This window comes from Lepeophtheirus salmonis, chromosome 14 (genome assembly GCF_016086655.4).
Source record: "Lepeophtheirus salmonis chromosome 14, UVic_Lsal_1.4, whole genome shotgun sequence".
Lineage (NCBI taxonomy): Eukaryota > Metazoa > Arthropoda > Copepoda > Siphonostomatoida > Caligidae > Lepeophtheirus > Lepeophtheirus salmonis.
Genome location: NC_052144.2, coordinates 3,707,805 through 3,733,277, shown reverse-complemented (window position 1 = coordinate 3,733,277; position 25,473 = coordinate 3,707,805). Strand labels below are relative to the sequence as shown.

At 32.1% G+C, this 25,473-nt stretch overlaps 3 protein-coding genes across 6 annotated transcripts in view; 2 read left to right on the top strand and 1 right to left on the bottom strand.

The window, feature by feature from the left end:
• Positions 1-7,512: 7,512 nt before the first annotated feature.
• On the bottom strand, positions 7,513-13,058 carry sl (small wing phospholipase C gamma 1). The gene is given in 12 exon segments (XM_040724657.2): positions 7,513-8,127; positions 8,257-8,459; positions 8,522-8,658; positions 8,737-9,491; positions 9,561-9,755; positions 9,757-9,859; positions 9,861-10,111; positions 10,188-10,439; positions 10,509-10,694; positions 10,761-12,343; positions 12,413-12,533; positions 12,668-13,058. Coding segments are annotated over 11 exon segments (3,912 nt in total). The 5' UTR covers positions 12,797-13,058; the 3' UTR covers positions 7,513-8,127; positions 8,257-8,259.
• Positions 13,059-13,651: 593 nt separating this feature from the next.
• Positions 13,652-15,061, top strand: HemK2 (HemK methyltransferase 2). Its single transcript, XM_040724751.2, has 2 exons — positions 13,652-14,118; positions 14,234-15,061. Exon 2 carries the CDS (start codon positions 14,292-14,294, stop codon positions 14,937-14,939), a length of 648 nt encoding a protein of 215 aa, XP_040580685.2. The 5' UTR covers positions 13,652-14,118; positions 14,234-14,291; the 3' UTR covers positions 14,940-15,061.
• A 190-nt stretch (positions 15,062-15,251) lies between these two features.
• Positions 15,252-25,473, top strand: part of LOC121129077 (peptidyl-alpha-hydroxyglycine alpha-amidating lyase 2) — a 24,523-nt gene continuing 14,301 nt past the window's right edge. The window contains exons 1-6 of one of the 4 annotated variants that reach the window (XM_040724749.2): positions 15,252-15,386; positions 15,505-15,883; positions 15,956-16,148; positions 16,294-16,486; positions 17,077-17,357; positions 22,179-23,989. In XM_040724749.2, the coding sequence (XP_040580683.2) occupies positions 15,549-15,883; positions 15,956-16,148; positions 16,294-16,486; positions 17,077-17,357; positions 22,179-22,187 (1,011 nt within the window). In that variant the 5' untranslated portion in view covers positions 15,252-15,386; positions 15,505-15,548 and the 3' untranslated portion in view covers positions 22,188-23,989. The other 3 variants (XM_071893609.1, XM_071893610.1, XM_040724748.2) reach the window with 3 other exon arrangements.

Genomic DNA, 25,473 nt, shown 5'->3' with positions numbered 1-25,473 from the left:
CCCCTCCACTATGAGCGATCCAAAGCTGTTGCAGCATGCTCGTACTGAAAGTAGGTTGCCCCTTTTTGACAGTAACGTCAGTGGATGCAGGGGTCTTGCCGAACCCTGGAGAGTGTCTCATCGAACCCAGTTTAAGAACCACTGCTCTAGTACACATTTATATCGACAAGCTCTGACTTTACTGGATTTGTTGCCATGTCGTGGAAATATTATTTTTTTATCTTTCCCAAAAACTTTATTCTTCAATGCTATTTTTTGTCAGATCAAAAATGAACGAATAAACGGAAAAAAGAGAACAAAGGAAGGACGAGCGGAAACTTTTCAGAAAATCTAACCAACGAACGGAAAAACGGTGAACAAGTCAAAAACTTCTAATAACTATGCATATAGATATATTGGTGCTATATAACTCATAAGTGTATAATAACTATAAGTAAAGGAAGGCTCTGTGTAAAGAAAAAACTACCTTTTAAAAAAAAAAAAAAGGAAAAACGGTTGTTTCGTGTACTCTTTTTCTTCTTTTTTCATTATTTAATACATCTTATCATCACGGTCTTTACTTCCCACTCTAAAGTAACCTTCTCTCCTATCTTTGGTGTCAATTGTTTTTATAATCCATAATTATGTATAATTTTGAATATAATTACAATATTTTCCCTAAACTAATGCCATATAAATACTTTTATGCATACATATATAGTTTTTTAATATTTTGATAATTCTACCTAAGGATGATTATGTCTATTCCAGGAGTCTACGGATCAAATTTTAACTTGACAATAAATTTTCTCATAATGATATTAAGACATATTCATTTTATTGTAAATTATGAAACATTTTGAAATTATTTATTTATATAGTTTTGCAATATCTTATAAATTGTTGTAGTGTTAACAATTGTTTTCAAAATATAAATAAATATTTGATCAATCTCAAGTTAAATTCTAGTTATTTTTTAGTGCAAAGCCGTAGTACGTTCAGACGTTAGAATTCATTTAATGTGAAAATTAGAGGGAAAGTAAAAAAAAGTGTGATACAAATTCTCTCGTATACTCTTCCATAAATTGAAAATTAAGACATTCATTAATTTTTCAATTAAATAGATACAGTAAATCAATAAGAATTAAAAAAAGTTTTCAAAAAACAGTACTAATCAGTACTAATTCAAATTTTACAATCCAATGCCGATAAAATTAAGTTTAAATTTCATGTTACAGGTGCTATCCATAATTTTAACCCTAATGATAGCTAAATCTTTTTTATTAATATATCAATATTTAAATAAATAATTTATTTTATAACAAAAAAACAAAATAATCAATTTTGGATGGGGATTACTTATGATCTTGAAATACATATTACATTATATCCCCATCACTAACTTTATATTCACAAAAACCTGGAAATCATAATTACCGGGAATTAAAGACAAAATATAGAACTCATCCTCAAAAGATGTGTTATGATCCAATTCTATCGTCTGTTAACCCATCAAATTCACTCAAAATCTTACATTTCACTTTTATTTCACTTATAAATATATCCTGGGAATTGTCTCAATCATTCTTGATGCTCAGAATTTAATTATTTGTGCCTCCAAGTCAATACTCCAGAGATGGACATGATACATTTAGATTCGTTGACTTATATAGCTCGACTGTGATTGGAGAAAGACTAAGGGAATTAATCATTTAAGGAGACAGTTGCACCCAACCAAATCTGTTTTGTTTCGTTATATTCTATTCAAGGGGAACGTTATTCGATATATATTTAGAGGCTCATTGTTGAGGAATTTGGTTTGACTCAAGAAGGAGATCAATTTCTAGATTTGTTAAATTACACACATCTGATCCAGTACAAGATACTTTTTTTCCTTTTCCAATTTTTAAAGTTAGTGTTTTTCTTTACACGATCCCTTGTCTACTTATCCATTTAACACTAATACTCTAAATATATCCATATACATAGCTATTAGTGATGGATTTCGGTCTGAAAATCTCAAACCAGTCTGAAATTGCTATGATTTTTAGTGGACCAAATTGATTCGGTCCATTAAAGAAGTTTGGTCTGGACCCTTCTAAAATAAAAAATCGATCAAGATCGGTGTCATTTAAAATTCGATCTCAAACCCATAATATAAATAATTTTTTACCTATTAAGGGCTATTTTATCTATTATACTATTATCTATTTTTTAGATTTTAGTTTTAAACATTTTTTAGAAAATACATTTTTAATGAACTTGGTAACCTCACGGATCCCTTGACAATGCACTGCGGTGCCCAGTTAGAAATCCCCCGCTCTTAAGAAGATATGTTTTAATAATAATTAAAAGGTTGTGGTCATGAATAAGAAATAATTTCTCAGTCGGCGCTGTAAATGTGCGAATATATACTACAAACGCTTTTTGACAGTATTACGCTTAATCAGTTCATTCATGAATTACACTATACAACAAAAATAAGGTATCGGAATGCCCGCATACTGAAAAAAAAAACCCACTTATAGGTATTTAAGCCGTAGAATACGAAAACGGTTTGGCCTTTAAAGCCATTTTAAAAAAAAATCAAGTTTAAAGGGTTTAACCACTAAAAAATCGATTAAAATGGAGGACCTTCATAGAAGCACATATCTTTTTTATTTTTTCTTCAAGTGCTTTATATTCTTTCTGAAGCTATAGAATAGACCTTACATTTCAATATAAAAAAAATCCTTCAAAAAAGGTTTGATTTTAATGGATTCTTGCCAATTCAGTTTTTTAATATTTATTAAGAAATAAGCTAGTTATGTAGAGTAAATATAAATTACATTAATATTTCGGTCAAAAAAAAAAATCAATCAATTATTTTGAATATGAATAATCTATAAACTTGTTTTAAGCCTCTAAAATATCTAAATGATTTTTTCATATTGGTATATATTATTACTTAAAACTCATGAAGAGTTCAATTGTTTCCCCGGAATATTGTTGTAATCTGTATTCAACGAAAACAAATTTTGCCTCAAAACAGGCCTTTGAAAATTGGTTGTCCAATTTTCAAAGGCCAAGGGCTTCTACGTGAAGGACGTTATGAAATTGGATTCCTGTTGGGAATTGGGGATTAGTTGGCTTAAATTGGATGATTGTAACACTACTTATAAAGCATTGAAATAAAGCGAAATATACGAAATTACTTTTTCTCCAACCTATTATTAGTCTAAATCAAATATATATGCGGCACTTGCTACAACATAAAACTAAATTAAACATGAAATGAAATATATAAGAAAGAAAAATTGATTAACTTCCACTGAATAATTGATTAATTTTAATATGTTTTGACCTAAAATACTAAAAGCAATTGTGGAAAATTTCATTGGTTGCACATAAGTTTTTTCATTTAAAATTATATTATTTTTAAATATAAATAAATTTGCTCAATGATTGGCATATCCCTACTGCGAATTTTTTCTCCATTGTTTAAGAATAATTACATAATTATTGGTATGTGTCATAGATATGTAGCCATAGCATTTGATTTAGTTATAAAAATCAAAGGTCAAATCTACAAAAACAAAAAATCCGAGAAATAACGTTATGCCTATTGTTTTCAACAGTAATTTTTGGTTATAAAAATAAATATATCTATTTTTAAAAACATCATCCCCATGTTAGTTTTATGTTGTAGTACCACATATATAGGTTCATTCAACTACCTTGTGATACAAGAAGGAACGTTTTCATGGGTTTTGTCAGTAAGATCTAAATACCCAATAAAAATCTCTCTTCTCTAAGGTAAAAAATTTGAAATTACTACATAAATTCTTCTTCCGCCTTAAAATTTTTTTCCATTTCTTTATTCTTTTCTTTTTTACTACCATTAACAGAGAGTTAAATACATTTTTCTGTAGCAGCTCAAGAAGTGTTTTCCAACATCTGGACTATGAGAATAGATCAGAGATATTTCAGTTAACACGTTTCAGAGACAGTGCTATATGTATATATACTCGTATGGTCGATATAACTGTTAGTGTGTTATTCAAAAAAACGTTTCTCATAATCATTTTCATGAGGAATCATTGATTCATTTCTGTAGATCGTTCTGATCTTACATCACATATTACATACATAGACACCTATATAGAATGAAGAACTTTTATTCTACCCTTGAAACAATAACATTGGATCCACAGAAGATAAAACTCGCAAAGGAACATTTTAAACATTTTCATCCAAGTACTCTGGGACGGAATTACTGTGATCCGTCAAGGGATTTACATCCCACTCCACCTACAGCTCACTCTCTCTCCTCCGTGTCCTACTTTAATTTAAAATCCTGGCAATCTGCACCAGAAATATATGATGATACACTATATCTTTGCCCTTGGTGTCTACAGGAGGAAAAGAGAAAACAAGATCAAGATCGTTTTCAATTTAACAAAGAAAACATTTGGAGCTCTCGTGTGTTCCTTGAGACAGACTACAATTACTATTTTATGATCACAGAACGGATACTAAGAAAGCTAGAGGATATAACAAAGATGGAATGGGAGCGAGGCGATGAATGTGGTATTAATTGTCTCCGAGATATGGTTAGTATAGGAGCAGAAGCAAAAGCTCTTGAGGATATGGATGAGAGGGAAATATCAGAGATCGAATTAGATCCTAATGAGGAAGCTAAATGTATGGAACCTCTGAATCGAGAAAGATTTCCAATTTTCTATGAGCGGAGATTGGATGAAGAAGAGGGAGAAGATCAGTTCTTTGACGCTGTTGATGATTCGCCAGAGTCTGGATGGGAAAGTTTGGAAGGGCACAACTCCTCAGAAGCAGAGGGACATCACCATCATGATCCCTTTGAAAATATATTTGAAGAGTTTGTTCCAAACCATCTCGAAGAACAATTTGTGGAGGAGCAAGAACCAGAAGAGAATGAACAATTACCCTCAGAAGATGAACAACAGGAAGAAGAATTATCCTCCTTTGAGTTGGATGAAGAATTTGAGGAGGAAGAGTCCTTTGAGTCGGATGAAGAACTTGAGGAGGAAGAGTCCTTTGACTCCGAAAGCGACCCCATAATAGAAAGTAGCATGAATATTGAAGAAGAAGATGTCCAGTTGCATCAATTTGTTGAAGAGTCACATCCAATCACCATATCTGAATCCGAACGATACCACAAAGAGTGGCTTCAATGTCAAAATCAAATCAAGGATTTGAAGGCCATTAAATTCATTGACAAAAAAGTAAAGAAGATTTTATCCATGATCTTTACGACGGATGATTTTGTTGCACCCAAAACCAAGGCAGAGGAATTTGAGAACATTCCGAATATGAATCGAGATGAAAATGGATTGTTTGAAATCACGGATTTAAGTGAGCTTCAGGATCTGAGTTATTTGTCATTTATAGTGAGGAATGAAAGATTTATTCCGTAGAAATCACAGTACAATGTCGATGATAAGCGTCATGGAATCGAGCTTTATAATAATTCAGCAAACACGGTTGTCGTTACTTCATACACAAAGTGAAAACAAATCGTAGAAATGTGAATAAAAATAGTCAAAAATAAAAGCTTTTTTTTTATTTAATTAAAAATTGAAATCAAATTATATTTTATGTATAAAATATAATTGCCAATAATATTACATACTGAGAAATCATCTTATTATTTAGTAGTTTATATTTCTAGGAATTATATATTTTGTATGTCATTGCTAAAACAAAATGGTCTGATTAGTGATGAATTAATTATTTTTTTATTTTTTGGATTTTTATTCCCCACGTTTAACATCAATAAATTTTATGTTTTAGTTAATTAATTTAAACTTACATGTAATAAAATTTTATGTACCTATAGATTGGTACAAATCAAAAAAATCTATTAGAGTTTACTATTTGCAATTTTGTTAAATATATTCTGAGCTCAGCGTATAAAGACTCGGAAATAGATTTGTTCCTATATGAGACTATTTAGCTAATAAATTGGCTCAGAGAAATAACTTGCAACAGAAATGTATTCAGTTATTTATCACTCCTCAGCAAGATTCAATTTAATTGTTATTAAATATACAAAATTTGTGTTATAAATTAAATTAAACAGTTAATTATTTGCCTTTTTATTACCTCTATATCAATTTTAGAAATATCAAAATCTTTCTCAAATACAAATTTATAAAAAATATATCCTTGGACTTACAAAAATAATATTTCAAACTAAATAATATGCTACGTAAAAACAAAAAGATAATAAATAATTCCGTTCATAATTTCTTTATGATATTTTTATATCGTTGTATAATTAGTCGAAGAGTCCTTACATAACGAAATCATATAGATGAAAAATATTTAATTCATTTGACGGCATAATTCTGCTATGATGGCTGTGCTTAAGGAATCTTCAGTGCCAAATCAGTGTATCTATCAGCAGCTGATATCGAGATGGTCCTCAGATTTTTTTCTGTAAATCATCCTATTTTCACTGAGTTGTTGTGTAATGAATGCTTTACAATTACTGATTGCTGTAATCATTATCTTATCCTAGTCTTAACTCTGCTTGTCGTTAGTTGGACACCGAAATTTATAAAAGTTTCTCTAAGTCTTCATGTACTCGGAATAAAGTACTGTAATTTTTTTTTTTAAATATTGAGTTGAGCATATAACTACCGAGTTCAAGGGTTTAGTTTGGACCTTCCGGTGTTTCAGATCCACTCTCTAAATTAAATAATTACAAAATGATTTTCTTCATAGTTGAGATGTCATTAATAATTTATTAATATAATATAAATGATGAATTTACTTTTTAAGGTTCTCATCCTAAGGAAATCTGTGAAAACTTAGATTTTAACAACTTTTTTTATCATAATTTATTTATGGTATATGACATTATATGAGGTTAGAAAAAAGATAATGTACTCTTTGCCACATCAAATCATACTAAAAATATCTCCGGCTGTTATTATTATTAAAATAAAATAAGTTGTTTGTTTTTTGGAATTGGTAATGTGAAGAATGAATTTGCTTTTTCTTAGCTGTTGTCATTATTATTTAACTCTTGAGTAGTCTACTACATTCAATTATATTCTAAGCCTGATTGAGCATTCGTGTGTGCTCATACAAGACGGAGAGTAATCTTGAAGAGTTGCCAGACTCAGAGTATAATTGAGGATCGACATCGGAGTAATTCTTGACAATGTCCTTCTTCCCTTGTCACAGCTGACCTAATGAAACGTCATGACAGCTAAGCTATTTTGGATCACTTCAGGGCTACCATGTTGATTTTCGTTGTGTTTTTACCATACCCAAAATACACACGATTTGCATCACTAATAATAAGGAAGAGAGCGTCTAAGTATTGAGTAACTACATGTGAGCGTGCTCATGGAAAATCACTGAGGATTTCTTGAGGCGTTATCTTCTATATTATTAAAGCAAAGTGTGTCTGTTTGCCGACGCCAAACAACTACAGGCTATGTCGTGTACTGCCCCTGGTGTATTAATATAATAAAGAGAGAATAAATAGAAATTGTCACATGATTTGACTATAATCATATTATTTATTTAAAACATATTTGAAAATACTTTAATTGAGATGTACATTAGACATGATAAGTAGTTATATTTGAGTCAAAATATGATTATATGTATTTAATATAGGTATAATATACATAATAATATGAAATATATATATGTGTAGAGAGAAAAACAAAAATATTGCTCATAGTATGTATATTAATATCAACTTTTCTTTATAAATCTCTGCAAAATTCATAACAACATTCATAGATTAAAAATAAAAATAATAATAATAAATATATATATGTGTAAATAATATCACTAATCACTAATTAATCATTAAGTATAACTAATTAAGTATTTGATTGAGAGAGAAAAGGTTGTACATAATATTATAGGTAGAGTACTGAGAAGAGTATATTCATGGAGGATGTGGATGTTCAAAGGAAACATTATTCTTCAAAGCAATCCCAGTACATATTGATATATACATATGCATGTATATAAAAAAGTGAGTCCAAACTTATTTGTTTGCCTTCTTGTTATCCATCATGAGTTATAATGGGAGGAAAGGATTCTGAAGAAATTGTAATCAAAATTATCGCACTTTTACTACTTAAAATGCGAGGATTTTCTCTGAAAAGAGAGACAAAATTATGATGATATCTTGAATCATTGATCAATCTTATAGAATTTAATGGATTGAAAAGGAATGCTAGATACTATAACTTAAATGCAATTTATCAGCACAATTATATCGCTTACGTATCATCTACCAATTCCCATCAATTTCATCACGGCTAATTCTTGACGTTGGGACTCCAAATGCAAGGTCTCAGCCACTGCATCATCCCCTCTCTCATGGCTCAAATCTGACTGCCGTTGAAGATCATGCGCCGATTCTCTCAACTTGTGGAGTTCATAACTTTGTCCACGAGCATTTTCAACTGTGATGTGAACTAGTAAAGCTGGAAAATGAATTTGATATAATTAACTACATAATAGCGTATATTTAATTAATCAAGCATACCTGACAATTCTAAGGGTTCGCTATAGGCATTTTTAAGAGGAACTGACCGATAACCAGTTTGAATTCCAATCAATGGGCACGTATATTGGCCAATAAAATTATTTTCCCCAAAAATATCATAATCATAAACGGTAAATCTGCATAACAGGGGAATTGTTAGTTATAATTAATAGGCAATTTAAATATCGAGGATTTTAATTAATAAGAAGAAATACCTAATAAGAGCCAATTGAGGATTCTGAATTGTAAAATCAAAGAATTCATCCCATACAGGATTAAATCCATTGTCGTTAATAGACCTAGTCCTATTTTTAAAGTTGTCATACTCAGCCCCCAAAACTTCAACTTCAACATTTGGAGAGATAATGCTGTTTTTATTCTTACTTCTAGTTAAGTGTCGAGCAGCAAGAATACGAACTCCAAGAAAAAAAGGTTCCACAACCCCCTTAAGACTTTTTGGATCTCCTGGAACATAACTGGGACTAAACATGAACTCGGGACGAAGAACATAGCCGCATTTTCCATTTTGCATAAAACGACCCACATTAATTTGCATGGGTTTATCGCCCGTCTGATAATTTAAGGCCGTCATTTGAGATCCAACGTTCCACATGGATAAAGGATTATAGTTTGATGAATCAACTCGTTGAGCCTTAGGATAAACTCGACTGAGCTGAACTCTATGGTACCAAAGGAACATAGAACTATTTGAAGTCATTAGTTTTTCTGCTTTTGTTTCGGGAAATGATGACATTTCCATCGGATTACGATCTTTTTGACGAAGATAATAATCCAAATTGAAAACAACAGAACGGCAATAAATTACTAAATTGCTCAATTCTCTTGCAACACGCATTGCCCTTTCATTTTTACGATTTTCATCCTCTCGATGAGAAGCTGTTTGTCCAGTTTCTTGGATTTTCAGTTTCCACTGGAGTGCCTCGTCCTTGGACGTTGTTCCAACTCGATACTTTAAATAATCAAATTAAATAACTTAAATATAAAAATTTTCAATTGATTAATAACAAGAGGTACGTACCTCTTTACGTTCGTTAGGTGAAGGACAATCGATTCTGAGCACCCATAAAGGTTCTCTTTCTGAATTAAACACATTAAGCCCATCAAGAATATCAACTTTAGCAGCAGTTATATCCCATACTCCTTTTTGCATATTTCCAAGGGGAGCCTGACTGTCAACGGCAGAGAGTGGACCACCCCCCACTACTGATATTGGGATTCCTAGAGTCATCTTCGGAGGGAGGAGGATCAATTTCAACGACATAATTAGCAGGGAACCAATGTTGTTTGCGACCACCGTAGTCTCCCAGCCACCATCCCCCCCTCACATTTTTTAACATTAGACACGATACAATTCTTAACCAGATTAAGTTCATCATCACGTTTATTCTGATAATCATAGCGAGCACGGACATAAAAGTTCGAATTGAGAGTTGATGGATCAAAATATCCTTGTGCATTTTCATCATTGTTGTTAATCCCTGAATCAAAATCGCCACCATTACTCATAATTGGTGGCGAAGATAAATTTGTACTATAGGTTTCGTCATTCGGTGCCAACTTTAGCCGAATCTGAAGTTAAAACATCAATATTTAATTAAAAGGAAACAAATAAGAATCCAGAAGATGGAGGAAGCATCAAACCTACCTTCTTATAAAGAGGATTTTTAAGGTAATAATTGACAAGTTTGACAAGAGATTCGAATTGAAGACTCCCAATACTATAAAACCTTCCTTCTGGTTTAATAAGACAGTGTTTAACTTTGTTTTCAGCTCTAAAAGATATAGCAAAAGTTCCGTGCATCCTCTCACCAACCCGTACAATAAAGGCCCCATCAGTGTTGACATGGTTTAAATAGCATTCGGCTTGTTCCCTTGTGTAGTTATTTTTAAACCAAGACTATCAAAGTCAAAACATGATTTATTAATTAAATAAATCCTAAAACAAATTTCTTGGGAAATAACTCACCTTGGTTTCATGTGGATTAGGAGGAGGGCAGGCCCTGTTTAAAGTTATGGAAAATCTCGCAGATTTTACAGGGTTTTTCTTATAATAACTTATTAATGCATATAAAGAATCAAAGAAATTTTGATCAATTAAATAGTAGCGTAATCTTCCATTGTTTTGTCGACTTTTGATAGGTACATGAAAAACCTAAGAATTGTATATATTATGTATGATCCTATTATTTAATCTGCTAAGCAATTCTTTATAACTTACTTTTCCTTGTCTCAAGAATGAAAGACTATAATCGCCAACAAATGTTTCACTGGGTCTAACAAGAAAAGTCCCTTCGCCGAGAGAGGTGTTGCATTTGAGTAACTGTTCCGCAGTGCTACGGCCATTCTTCATATTAGAATGAAACCATGTTTCACCGAAATGTTGCTCCGAAGAGTCAATATTATATCCTTGAGATGAAGTGGAGGGTAGGCTTGCATTCAATTCACTATCCTCATCAATGGTGCTCTCTAAATCTTCCTCTTCATCATCACGATTTGCATGAACTTCCGAATAATACATTTTATTTTGAGTTAGTACGAAAAAATTGGGTTCCCACTCTTCACTCTCTTGTTCCTGAAGAAATAGTATACCATTTTTGACGGAGCTAGCAATGTCAATTCCTCCATCTCCTCTCCTGATAGAGTCCTCAGTGATAACAACTTCATCAGCACCTTCAGGCAACTTTTTGTGTTTGAGAATTATACGATATTTGAGCTTGTCTGGCGAGGGTAGAGCGGTTTCATTTTTTTCTAATGGTGCTGACACAAGCATATCTCCAAAAACTGATTCAAAGAGAGATGCCATTTTGCGCTGTTGAGTTAAAGTACAATGATCTTCTATGGAGAGGATGACTGGATATTCAGAGGTTACAAATGCATTTTCCTTAATTGTTTTTATCACATCATGAAATTTGATTTTGGAAGTGAGTGTATGTCCATGGTAGATGATGGGGGCATCCTCAGGCCCATCCCAACAATCCAATTCAACGCTACGACATCCCATTCTTAGACAACGAGCATATGCCTCGACAGAGCTATCACTTGAAATTTGATCGCCAGTTAAATATGTGTTATGCGATGAGGAAATCCAATAATGAGAGAGAGGGCGATTCATGGATTGGTCTACTATCTCAGACTCGAGGTAAATGCGATTATTTTTAGAGAACAACCAATCCATAAACTCATAAATAGTAAAATAAGGATCCTTTACATCACGAGAGGTATCTTGAAGAAATTTCCGCATCTGAGCCCCAACATCCTCATCGATGGAAGGATGGTCTTTTTCTAAAAACTTTTTAAACTCTTGCAAGGTCACTCGACGACCGTCAGAGCTATATATACCAAAAACATCTTTGAATAAATCACGTGTGAGCAATAACTCTTGTAATATATTACAGAAATCGTCAAATGATATCTCTCCAGTGGAGGAACGATCATATTTCCCAAATTTTTCTTTGAGAACAGAGTTAGGGATCTTATAGGATATTTTATGCAAGAATTTCTTGAGCTCAGTCAGTCCCAGGCAACCTTCCTTCCCAGGGATTTCAAATTGGTAAAAACCTTTTCGAAACCAGCGTTCCTGTTCATGCTTATAAGAGGCAGTTGCAACGTCTTCAAGGAGGTAACTGAGTCCTTCTATCCAATCATTACACTCTTCTTCGGATATGGTTACACAACTAAAAGTTTTAAGATTAAATTCTTTGCCGTAGAGGATGACAAAACAACGAGAGGGTTTCACGTTTTGAATGGCCTCTTCTGTGCAACGATCAAAGTCACGGGATTTGTTACTTGCCCCACGGATCTCTGAAAAAGTAATAAGGCAAGGATTTGAGGGATACCAACAATTAAGACACGGATGTCAATTATAATTACCTTTGATGTCTCGTATGTCAATTGAGCCTTCAAATCGATTACGCGAGGCATGACCTTTGTTATGCCAAACCACGAGCATTGTTTCTCTCCTCACAGCCAAAATTTTTCGATCTGGTTTCTTCTAAAATCATTTTAAATGGTAATTAGTTTAATACAATCAAAGCACTCAAAATTAAAAAAAAAATTCTATGAATTATTACTTAATATTTATAATAATAAACTATAAGGTGATGAACAATAAAGAATTTGACTCACTTTTTTACTGGATGTTCCTGGAAGAGAGGCCGAGGGTATTCGAGTCACAACTATCCCTCGCTCACATCTTCCAATCTTCAATTCTTTTATCGTCAAAAGCGACGAAGCCGTCGAGCCTCCCCCAACCATTTCTGGAACTTTGAATGAGAGGTTGAGTGACACTCCTCATTCATTCACCCTTTCTTATTACTCTTTCCATTTTCATTTCTCTCTCTCTCTCTCCTTCGCCCCGTCTTTCCCTCACTTTTTATTTTGTACTAAAGGATATATAAATTGTACGTTCATATACAATTAAAAGATAATATCGTCATTTCCAACATTGTTTTATTAGCACCAGTCCTAACTTTTGAGTTAATTTTGTTTATCTTGTATGTATTGCTCATTCTATTATGAAATACTAGTCAGCCTTTGTACCCATATAGTCAGATATAATATAAATAAATATTCACTCCCTTTCCATTCGCATACGTATAATAAGGGGAACCAAGCCAGGCAAACGGCTTTGATGTAGTAAATAAGTAGCATTTCATACTGACATTTAAAAGAAAAAAAAACAACTATAAAAATAAATAATTTGTTTATCTTCTATTAATCGTAGGATGTATGTAGTATATTTATAATATAAGTATCAGGTATATTTGTTTAGTAACGGTACTTATTAAGAGCAAAATATAGTCTTTAAATTATTTCCTTAGCTTTTGCCTATTCCTAATGCAACTAATTGCAGGATATTAATTTTTAATCTATGCAAATCGATGAACATCTACATATCAACTCCACTCCCGAGTTGTTAAAATATTAATTCATTATTATAACCGGAATTTGTACCGTATAATCATGAACGAGTATGAAAACTCAGGAAGGAATGATAAATAAAACAATATAATTTATAGCGGTTTTTCCTTCCCAATTTTTTATTTATTTAAAATATTAGTTTATAATTTAAATAATAAGTTGCGTGAAGACGTCTCAGCTGCTCATTGCTTCTACGCATACCTAGAAAAGGAGCACGTATATTAGCTGCTGACTTGCTGGTGCACGCTAGAAGCAGCAAAAAGCGTTTTTTCAAATTAGCACGTGTTTCATTTCAACATCAATTAAAATTTAATAGTATCACTGTTGCACCATAGAACGAAATCCATTCCACGGACCCTGCGGATTACTTAGTTACAAGTTATTTGTAGAAGTAAAGATGGAAGGGTCTCAACGGCGCCTCGTCATGATGGCTGGGGATGGGGAGAGTGGAGAAAGTTGTCGTACGTTTGTCTTTAAAGGAGAGAATCATACTCTTGGAAACGCACTTCGAACTGTGATTCTTCAAAATCCTGAGGTTATCTTTTGTGGTTACTCCATGCCTCATCCTGCTGAAGATCAAATGCTACTTCGTATTCAAACTGTTAACTCTTCTCCCGCTCAAGAAGCTCTTAAAAAGGGGCTTGAAGATTTAAAAGGTACTCTTAATCCAGCCTCTTATCTTAGAAGTTCCCATACTGTTTTCAGTTTGATTATTCATCTCGTCTATAGATATTTATATATGTTCATGTTATTTTTTCGATTTTTTTACAGATATGTGCCACAACGTTTCCAGTAAATTCAGCGCTGCCATATCCAAACATCAAGAGTCATGAACATCCCTACTTTAGACACGTCTCATATCAACTATCAAGACGTATATGAACCCGCAGAGGATTCATATCTCATGCTTGATGTCCTTGAAAAACAATTAAAAGAATTAAAACCCCCCACCATTTGTGTTGAAATAGGCTCTGGCTCCGGTGTACTCATTGGAGGAGTAGCATCTGCATTAGGGAGTGTCAACGCGGCTTATTTCGCAACGGATTTGAGTCCATTAGCCTGCATTGCCACTGTTCAAACAGGAAATACAAGTAGTGTACCACTTAACGTTCTCTGTACGGATATTTCATTTGGGTTAGATCGATTAAAAGGTTCTGTAGACATTCTACTTTGTAATCCTCCTTATGTCGCTACTCCCTTCGAAGAAATCACTGCCTATAAAGACGCCTTGATTAAGGCATCTTGGGCTGGAGGACCTCGGGGAAGAAATGTGACGGATAAAGTTATTAGACTCTGTAAAGACCTTTTATCTCCTGTGACTGGGAGAGCTTTTATCGTATTGGAACAGTGCAATGATGTAGACTCCGTCATGGAGTTTACCACGGAGGAAGTGGGACTCAAAGCTGATATTTGTGGTGAAAGAAAGGCTGGAAGAGAAAGACTTTACATATTGAGAGTCTCAAATGAGATTTCTTAATTATTTATCACTGATTCCGTCTTATATCATATATTTGATTTTTTTTCTCTTATTTTTTGTTTAACATTTATTATTGTATATTAATAAAAAGTTGTCTTCCAGTTGTAATGGATTATAAAATATCGCATGTGTAATTATTATCATTTGTCTTCAAGGGATGCAGTTTCTGTTGTAAGTCAAAAGTCAGTTGCATTCATTGCATACATACTATATAGTAATTATAAATGATACAAAAGGGGGTAGGGTAAGAGGTTAAGCCAGAAGCTGTAGAGCTTGAATAATCGAATTGCTACTTACAAATCAAAGTCCCTTTACTATTGCAATAGCTCCTTCAATGGCAGATAGATACCTTACGTCATTGACTTTCTTTTTGTGAATATGTATTATCCAGTGAACATACATGCGCATTGAAACGTTTTAGATAAGTTCTTTGAATTAAAGAGGAAGGTAAGTCTCCCACTTCGTTTAGAAAATTTGTCGATCCTTTTCGTCTCTATCTATTTATTCCTCATCTAGTTTGTTCCTTGAATCCACTCCATATATTACTTATATATTTTATTTGTAGCTACAGTAAGTTGCCCATCACCTATCACAGAAGCAGCCTTCCATATGTTAGGAAATACAATTCTCACAAGGCTTTTTACCTTATGCTTGGTATCTTCATTATTCCTCTCATCCTCATTATGCCAAAATATAGACTTTTCAGATCTACCGAGTCTATTAGGGGATTATGACGATGAGTTTATATCTCGTAATCAATTAAGCGATAATGAACCTACAGATGATTATTCTAACCTAGAGGACAACTATGAAGAAGTACCCCATCCTGTTGGAGTATATTATTGGGGGAAGGACTTAAAACTTGGACAAGTATCTGGTGTTGCTGTAGATGAAAGGAATCGACCCGTCATTTTCCAACGCGGACCCGTGACATGGAATCATAAGTATTTTTTTTTAATATTTAAAGAAATCATGGAGTAAAAGGCATCATATGTACACTATGCATGTATTTTTAGGAGCTTTGACAGGAATTATGTCCTACAAGATAAAACCCCAATCGAAGAGGATACAATCATGACATTACATCCAGAAACGGGTGAAATTTTGAGATCATGGGGAAAGGATTTGTTTTATATGCCTCATGGGATAGCAGTTGATTCCTTGGGTAATACATATGTCACTGATACAGGCCTTCATCAAGTCATGAGAGTAAGACTTTAAATATCCAATATCTGTACCTAAATAAAAATAATCTATTATATCGATTGATGATTCATATTTTACTTGGATATGAGCTATGATACTCATTACTTATATTTTTTTTCTAATGCTAGCTAATTGTCTTTATATATAGTTTCCTTTAGGATCAAAAGAGCCTGACTTGACATTGGGAAATAGATTTGAACCAGGAAATGGACGAAATCAGTTTTGTCAACCTAGTTCGGTTGCAGTCAGTGATATTACTGGTGACATTTTTGTGGCAGATGGCTATTGCAATAGTCGGGTCATGAAATTTAACAAGGATGGAGAACTCTTAGATGTTTTAGGTAAATTGATTTGTACTCATCTTTTATGAAACTTTAAGAAATTTTGGCTATCATAAGCTATACCAATTAATAGCTACGCCTTTAATTAAATGTTACTAAGCAATAATATAATAATCTAACGAATAAAATACAGTATACATTTAAATATTACAAAATATATTTTAAAAATGTTGAAGAAATAATATATGACGGTGATAGTCTAGGAGTACATACAATAGTTGGTATGATTGACTTATTTGGCTAACTACCAGATGATTTCGGGCCTTTTTTCTGTTTCTTTTGTGAAAAAAAAGTTGTGTGATACAATAAAGAAACACAACGAAAAATGGACGAAAGTACGAACGTCTAAATGAATGTCATTCAATATTTTTTTTTCTGCTATCCATTCATTTCTCCTATTTAGGCGCATACGCGCTCAAAAATGGACATAAAATTAGTATGGTACTCATTATTACTCAATCTCCAAGTCTGAATGTCATATTAAGTATATGTTCGAAAGTATGTAGATTCTAGGTCTACGAACATAAATATAATTATTGTCACTAATGAATATGTTAATTCCGAGAAAATGTTTATTTTATTTTTTGCAGATGGTGATTGGGATATCATTCACAGTATCACTTTATTTGAGGACGAAAATATATTTTGTATAGCGAATAGAAACGGCCAAACAATCGAATGTTTCAGCACGGGACTTAAACGACCTTTCGGACAAAAAATGATGCTATTCGAAGGAGTAGGATGCATTTTTGGAATTGTTGCAAAGGGAACAGCATTAGTTGGTGTGATTGGAAAACCAGATTCATCAGGAATAACCATTGATACTTCTCCTAACAAAGGACGAATTATTGATACCTGGGGTAAAAATGAGGTAAATATACTTTGTTTTATTGTCATTCGATGTCAAATCGACCAAAATAAATAAAAATGTCACCCGATCCTCTCAGATTTGGATTATTTTTGGCACAAAAACTCAAATTCATGAGTAGATAATGTGTGCCAAATTTCAGCACATAATTCTGAGTCGTTCGTCTAAGAATTTTTTTTTTCAAACGTCGCTTTAATGTCTTATTACCGAATGTTACTTTTTCTCATAAATTTTTACGAGAGCTAACCTCTTGAAATTTCGTACTTTAACTATTTTGAAGTGTGAGAATTCCAAAAATAAATTCAAAAGTAGAATATTGAAATTTCTTATGACTCAACTTTGATTTAAAAAAAAAAATAAAATCTGAAATAGACTAGCAAGTACTTGATCAAGAAAAAAAAAGCCGAACTCTTAGGAACATGAAACTTAGGCAATATGTTATACATTGTGCTAAAAATCATGTTGGCCTTTTTACCATAACTCCTGGGGTGGGATTTCAAAGTTAGGTTACTTTTGACCGGAAAAAAAATATGAGTATATCACTTGCTTTTAAAGTTAGTCATAATTTTAAAATAGTTAGTTTGTTCTTTTTCGAGACTTGGAACTGTCTTGTCCAATACACCTAGCCGTACAAAGCTTTTTTTCGAAACTAACCAAAAGTAAGATACTTGATACACCAGGAGGAGACATGATACAGGCTAGAGGAGACATGGTACAAGTTAGGATTAGACATGTTACAACAGGAGGAAACATGAAAAAACTGCCAATTGTTATTCAAGCATTTATTTTACTTTTTATTACAGATTGTCAGTATAAAGTAAATACTGACAATTACATACCTATATAAGATAAAAAAATAAAACATATACAGAAATAGAGCATAGTTAATAAAATTTAAAAAAAATTTTTATTACTATTTACTGTGATTGATAATTAAAGTATACCATGAAACTACACAAAAACATAATTAAATATAATGTATAAATAATAAAAATGGGGTGTTACAAGTCTCCTCCATTGTTTTAGAATCAGAATAAATGATGTAACGGAATATTGAAACTAATAATATAATCCAAGCATGTTAATTAATTGAATAACATGCTAGACTATGACATTTAAAGAAATAAAATTAAAATCTCATGTTTTATAATACAAATATATCTCAACAAATTCTTACCTATAATATTTACTTTTTGTGTCAAAAATTTCAATGTCGAAATTCTCTATATCTGTAAGGATTAGGCAACTCGGGTTTTATGTTGATTTGATAAACAAAGAAAGACATTTAATTTTATAGGACCAGGTTGATTAGATAACTTTACATTTTAAAGTTATTGGCAGTAGTGTAACATGTCTCATCCGTAACAAGTATCCTCACTCACCCTTAAACATTTTGAACCTTTGTCACCATTTTGATGAGTTTGGTGTTAGATATTCCTGCTCAATTTTTGGCACAAGTCACGGTAAATCACCTTGTGATGGAATTGTTTGACCTATGAAAAGATTGGTAGCATGAAATAATCTGTAGTGACCATTCAAAGATCTACTACTTGAGATTTTATGGAAGGTATGGTATCGTTTTTTTGATAAAAGTGATGCGGATCAATTGCCAGAAAACATGCAGAAGCGGTATGAAGATGCAAACATCATCGTAGGTACAAGAAACATTAAATATTTTCAGCCAATCTCTGATAAAAAGAGACGTACAGAAGAATCTAAGTAATGTTTTAAGCTTGATTTTACTTATCCACCTCCAGTTGTCGTAGTAAAAATATCGCAATTTGCTAAATAACCTTATGCAAAATTCAATAAGTCTATGGTTACGCATGCCCTTAACATAACCCATTTGAATTTCAAAAGTATTTATCTTTGACTTTTAATGGAGACTAGGGTATAGAAATCAAAAGACTCTTTTTATTCGTGGTGGAATTTTAATGGCTGGAATGGCATCTTTGATTTAAGATAAGTGGTTTACAAATGAAAAAAAAGAAAAAAGAAGTCATGTGTCTTCTTGTCACTCCATAACAATTTATGAGATTCCTCACGGAATAGACATTAAATATGCATTACGCGTTTTTGTAAGTCTAGTAAGGCATTTATTATAAAATCAAAAAGTGAACCATCAGTTGAGGGGAAAATGAACTTATACACTACAGCAGGGGCCGGCAACCTATGGCACGCGTGCCACTGCTGGCACGAGGGGACATATTCACTGGCACGCGCAAATTAGAAGATATTCTCTTAGTTTTTGAGTGCGTTTAACCATTATTGATGATAGTGGCACACTCATTGATTATAAATTTTGAAGTTGGCCCTCCATGTCTCAACTTGATGCACTGCATTTTAGGGCGTTAAAACCCACTAAACAACAACGCGGACTATCGCCAACTAGCAGCATTTGGCCAAAGTACGAACTATAGCTGTATACATGCGTTTTTATTAGTGGACGGACGGACAGACATCTACTATAAATAATATAATATTATAGTAGGTGTTTGTCCGTGGATTAGCAAGTTGTCTTAGTCTTCTTTAGTATGTGCATAATAAAATAATTTGTAATAAAATATAAAATACGGGTACATCCTAGTGTACTACAATATTATATGATAGTAGATATGCATATATTGAAGTGATAATTTTATCAAATTAAGTATCAATGACAGAGTATGAAATCAGACAAGTTTCTTGTATGTATATAACGCAGAAATCACTCATCCCTATCACATTTATAAGTTGGACTTCGTGATATACGGTCTATACGGATAATTATATAAGCTAGTCACTTCAAGCTCACGCCTGATTACTTTATTACTACTGAGTCACTTGGCATTGGGAAATAAGTGGAATATGATTCTCGACTGGTAAAGATATTGTACTTCTCTTTTCTCGATATTTTGGCCTGCAAAGCATATTCTACTCTGCTATTACATATAAATAGTAATTCGGAGCTGTTAGGTGATTATGTGTTTACAAAATATATAACAAACCTCTTAACTTCTGTAGACTTATGTTGAAATATCTGAATGTCATTAAAATTCCCAAACTCATTGAGTCGGGAATCCTTCTCTAAACAGTCAAATTGCTTGTCACCATATTGGAATATTACTCTTGCAAAGATCTAGGATCTCAACATGAATAAATACATTTTTAAATCTTTTCTATACTAGATAATTATAAGTTGTTTTACTGAAAACAATAGTTAAAATGTAACAATGTAATAATACGATTGTTTTAATATTGATTCAAAAAATAATAAATATTTATGAGTTCTCCGTTATTTTATTTTTTTATCTTATCGATTAATTCCGTTTTATTTTGGACATGCAAATGCTATTTTGTTATTGTGATTATTGTCAGGCGAGTGGAAATTTCAAAATCCTTCCTATTATTAGTTGTAGAACTATTATTGGTCTGTATTACAAACTATTGCAAGCAATATAAAAGTGGAAAATCATTACAAAGTTTGATTTCCCGAGTATTATTAAATTTTTTACTATAATATATATATATTTCTTTTTGGAGAGATAAGTAAAAATCACAAGGCTTATTTAATGCATCATCTTCAGTTCTGTTAGCAAGATAAACTCTATAGCAACATAAAAAACAAATTAAGATATAGTTGTAAATTTATTTTTTTCACAAGAGCGTTTTATGTTAAGAAAAAATTATATCGACTAATTTTTAATTAGAATTGATTTCTTTGATATTTAAAAAAAAATAAAACTATCAGGCCCAGTTTGCTAGTAGAAAATCTTACATTTTGAGTTAGATTCCTTGTAATCGTAGAGCAAAATAAAAGTACGGGCTAGCATTTTCCACACATATGTGACGTCATTAAAATGGGATGCTTACTTCTGTCAAATTATAAAAGTCGTGAGCGACACACCTTTATAATATAGTAACTTGTATGCGTGTGGTTACAACGTATAAAACGTATACCGGAAGTAAAAAGTTCTGAGCGTTTTTCCACCTTATTTTGACTATAAAATGAACATATTTAGGATTATCCGATTTAGATGGTTCCAAATGGTTTTTTGGCTAATCCTCAATTCCTGGGCAATTGAATAAGTGCACACATACCGGTCCAAATGGACGATTTCCATTATTTCATCGACATTTTCGACGTCCATATTACCAAAAATGAATAATTGGAACCACCGCCTTTTGTTGCATTCGATACTGTATCGATTCCATAAACATCACAACTTTTATTTGTCGCCTACTCCGCCTTTTCACCTTGGTCGGTGTAATACTGAATAATGTATAAAATTATCTCTTTTTTTTTTAATTTCCATTTTCGAACGCTGTAATACACAGCTGGATTCACCAAACACAAAACTGTAAATGAACTTTTTTAAGCGTATGCTGAACCTTTAAGCATACTTTAAGTTTTTTTTTTTTGATGGAATGCTTTCATTGTGACATATAGCTCCCGAAAGACATCTAGTAAAAAACGATCAGAACTTTTTGCATATCTTAATATTAATAATCGAATATTTCTAGTTCTAACTATCATTTATGATTTTTTTCGTTTTTATATTCTTCAATTCTGGCCAGGAGTGAAGAAAATAAAAAAGATATTTAGGAACGTATGACTATTAAATGGTAAAACCTATAAAAAAAAACTGAAGAAGGGGGGGGGGATTGATTAAAGAGTCAGTCCTAGGATTGATCCAACACTAGTCATGATACAAAACGGATGTAACATTAATCCATAAGTAATGTTATTCCTTTTATTACAAACTAATTTGTGATAACAAATCCTCTTTAATTATGAATTAGGGTTTGTGATTAGAATGTACTCGTTTTTTATTGTTATTTTAGATCAGTTAGAACGTGAAGAAGTAACACGTGTCTATTATTTCAATTCATGGTTAAAGCAAGGAAGGGGACACAAGCTATCACGGCCTATCATTGATCTGCTATGGATGCCTTGGACTTAATTTCAAACGGGTGTGTACTGAAAGAGAAGATTTTATTCTTGTGGGGTTGTAGAACACCTGACAAAGAATTGTAGAAGGAATCAGGGAAACGTCATGGGGGTTCTGCCCGCACTTGTAACACCCCCAAGGAGACAAACAGGCCCCAAAAACATCTTTTACATCAGTAATTTGAATGGCTCACGCATCCCATTGAAAGTGCGTGCTATTTTTTTTTTAGTTACATTCAATAAATAGATTCTATATTTTATTCCCTTGACTTCTATGATAGAAGTCAAGGGAATAAAATATATTCAGTTTATTTTGACTAGAAAAAAGAATTTTCAGATTTGACCAGGACTCAATATGAAAGACTCATAACTCGTCTAAAATTCGTTGTCAGATCGACAAGGTTCAGATTTTAATAAGATTCGAGGTTTGAAACTGACTAACTCATGTACCCAAAAACACACAACTTTACTTTTGAGACTTCATTCGAGCTTATCTCTCAATAATTGAGATTCAACTAGTGGTCGTAAAAATGACTTGTGAACGGCTCCGTTTTCGATATACTCGTAACAATGAATTTCTATTTGATATACGTTGAAATAATTCTACAAAAGAATGATCTTCATCAAATACAATTGTTAATATGGAAGTGAACTCTGTTTGCTATTGAATTCGACTTATCTATATATATAAGGTGTGTTAAAAAGACTACAAGCCCCTCTTCTTGAAGTCTCAGTGGGAGAGGAGGGAAAGAGTATGATTTAAAAAAAAATAATTTCATGCTTGAAATTACTAATAGATATTAAACTCCCTTTCTACAAGATATTTTATTTTGAATGTTTTTTATTATTCTTAAAGATTTCATCTAGCATCTGAAGTAATTACATGAAGCTGGGATGAACCATATTTGCGGTATTTTAGATAAATTGTAGCTGAGAAGAGGTAAACGAAATATCTGTCGTAAACATTAAATTACTCCGTTTCCATTGAATAAATATTGGAAATATTGGCATCACTGAAATTATGAGAAAAAGTTGCATGAAATAAAGTTAATCATCGCCTTCAGATCTATTTTTTTGGAATCCTTTAACATATCTATATATATATATATATGCTAGAAGATAAGTCATTTGACTGACTGAAAAAAAAAATATGCTCGTGTGTCATCATCGTTCATAATTTTCATACGAGGTTTTACAGTGAAGACACAAGATAAATAAATTATATTAGAAGGTGAAACTAATCAACCTTTATTATTTATATTTTATTACATTTTTTTTTAAATGGTTGAGCTCTACATATCAACTTGAGCACATTATTGGATAAAAAAAATGGTAATAGTTTATAGCATTCTTGGCATTTTGGGACTTATATAATGAACTTTGCTATATATATCCTGATATGTAAAAGACGACTCCGGTACATCTTTAACAGTGTCGAGGCTTTATCAATAACAGCGGATACCTAAACTTCAAAAATAAAAATAAAGACTTGACCTAGATGAAGATATTAGTCTTTGGAGAAAATAACTAATCATTATTTGTCCACGAAAACTTGTCCATAAAAACCATCCTTAGAAAGTTAGTAAACATAATATCAATATAATATTGTTTGTTTGATTTTAAGCGAATAATATCAGCATATTTTTAAAATACTAACAAAGAATTTTATGACAATAAAAATAATATTCAATTAATCCGAACAAAATTGTGGTTTATGAACAGTGAATGGATAATTAATAAATAGAATGGGTATACATTTAGTAGGCATGTTACAAAGGAGGGAGTGTTCTAATTTTGTTTCTCCCCCACGTATTAAGTTGTTCAAACAGGTGATCGATAAGAAGTTTCGGGACCATAAGTAAAGCGCCATAAATATGTACATCTTTTAAATTATAAATTTGATGACTCTTCTTTAAAGACATTACAAAAAAAATTACCCTAATAATGTTCTAGATGGTTTAAACTACATATATTGGCATTGCAAAAATTCAAGAAAAAGTCGTATACAGCTTCATTTAATAACTTTAAATTACATCCAAATTGGCTTCGACGTTTTGGGCAAATAATGACCCTTCTAAGTAATATATATATTTTTTTTAAACGTAAAGAGGCCTGAACATTTTTCTATTCATTAGTGAAAAAAATATATAAATTGACTGAGAACATCAGTTTTTATTACTTTGTAGTCACTAATGAATAGAGGATGTAATTAGGTGTAGATTTGCTTGGCAGTTTGGAGCAAAAATCACTACTTTCAGCTTATGAAGAACATTTTTGAAAATGCATAACAAAGCTTGAATATTCATCTATTCATTAGGGAAAAAAATTTAAAAATTGATTCACAGAATCCGTTTTAATGAGATTAAGAATTTTGTTGTTGCTAATAAATAATAGGACTTTACCTTTAAATTGGCTTCGACGTTTTGGGCAAAAATGAGACTTCTAATTAATAGATAATATTTTTTAAATGTAAGAAAGCTTGAACATTTTTCTATTCATTAGTGAAAAAAATATAAAAATTGATTGAGAGCATCAGTTTTTATAATAATTTGAAATTTGTAGGCGCTTATAAATTATGAGAGGAGTGTCATATTTATGTTATGCTCATTCTTTTAGTGTCACTGAACCTCATACAATACACAATATGGAACATGTAGGTTTCGTGATTCAAACTACGACAGTCCTAAATGTAAAAGGATATAATTTGAGTGAGATAATAATAACAAATTCTGTGCATCATATACATATGTATAATATCTGTGTATCATATATATATTTATAATGCGCCAGTCTTAAGAAATCAGTTCTTAGTACGTGCGATTCTAGGAGAAGACGGATTAAATTTTCTACCACGAATCTGCGGATTTCTCAGTGAATAGTCAATGGATTCCAATAATTTAGGTATTTATGGGAAGATATACTCCATACACAACGTAAGAGCCCCTTCTCAAATTCATATTTTGACTTTGGTCAGACTTTGTAACATACCTACATTTAACATTAAGTAATATACATAGAAATAATTTATATTAGTAACTACCGGGCCGTGCAAAATTATTTACCGATGATGTAAATATACTTTTTAAGAGGTTTTGTGGCAACCAATCTGATTGTTTCGTATTTTTACTGTTAAAATAAACAAAAATCCTTCCTGTGAGAGCGTAACAACTTCCACACGTGAGACCATGT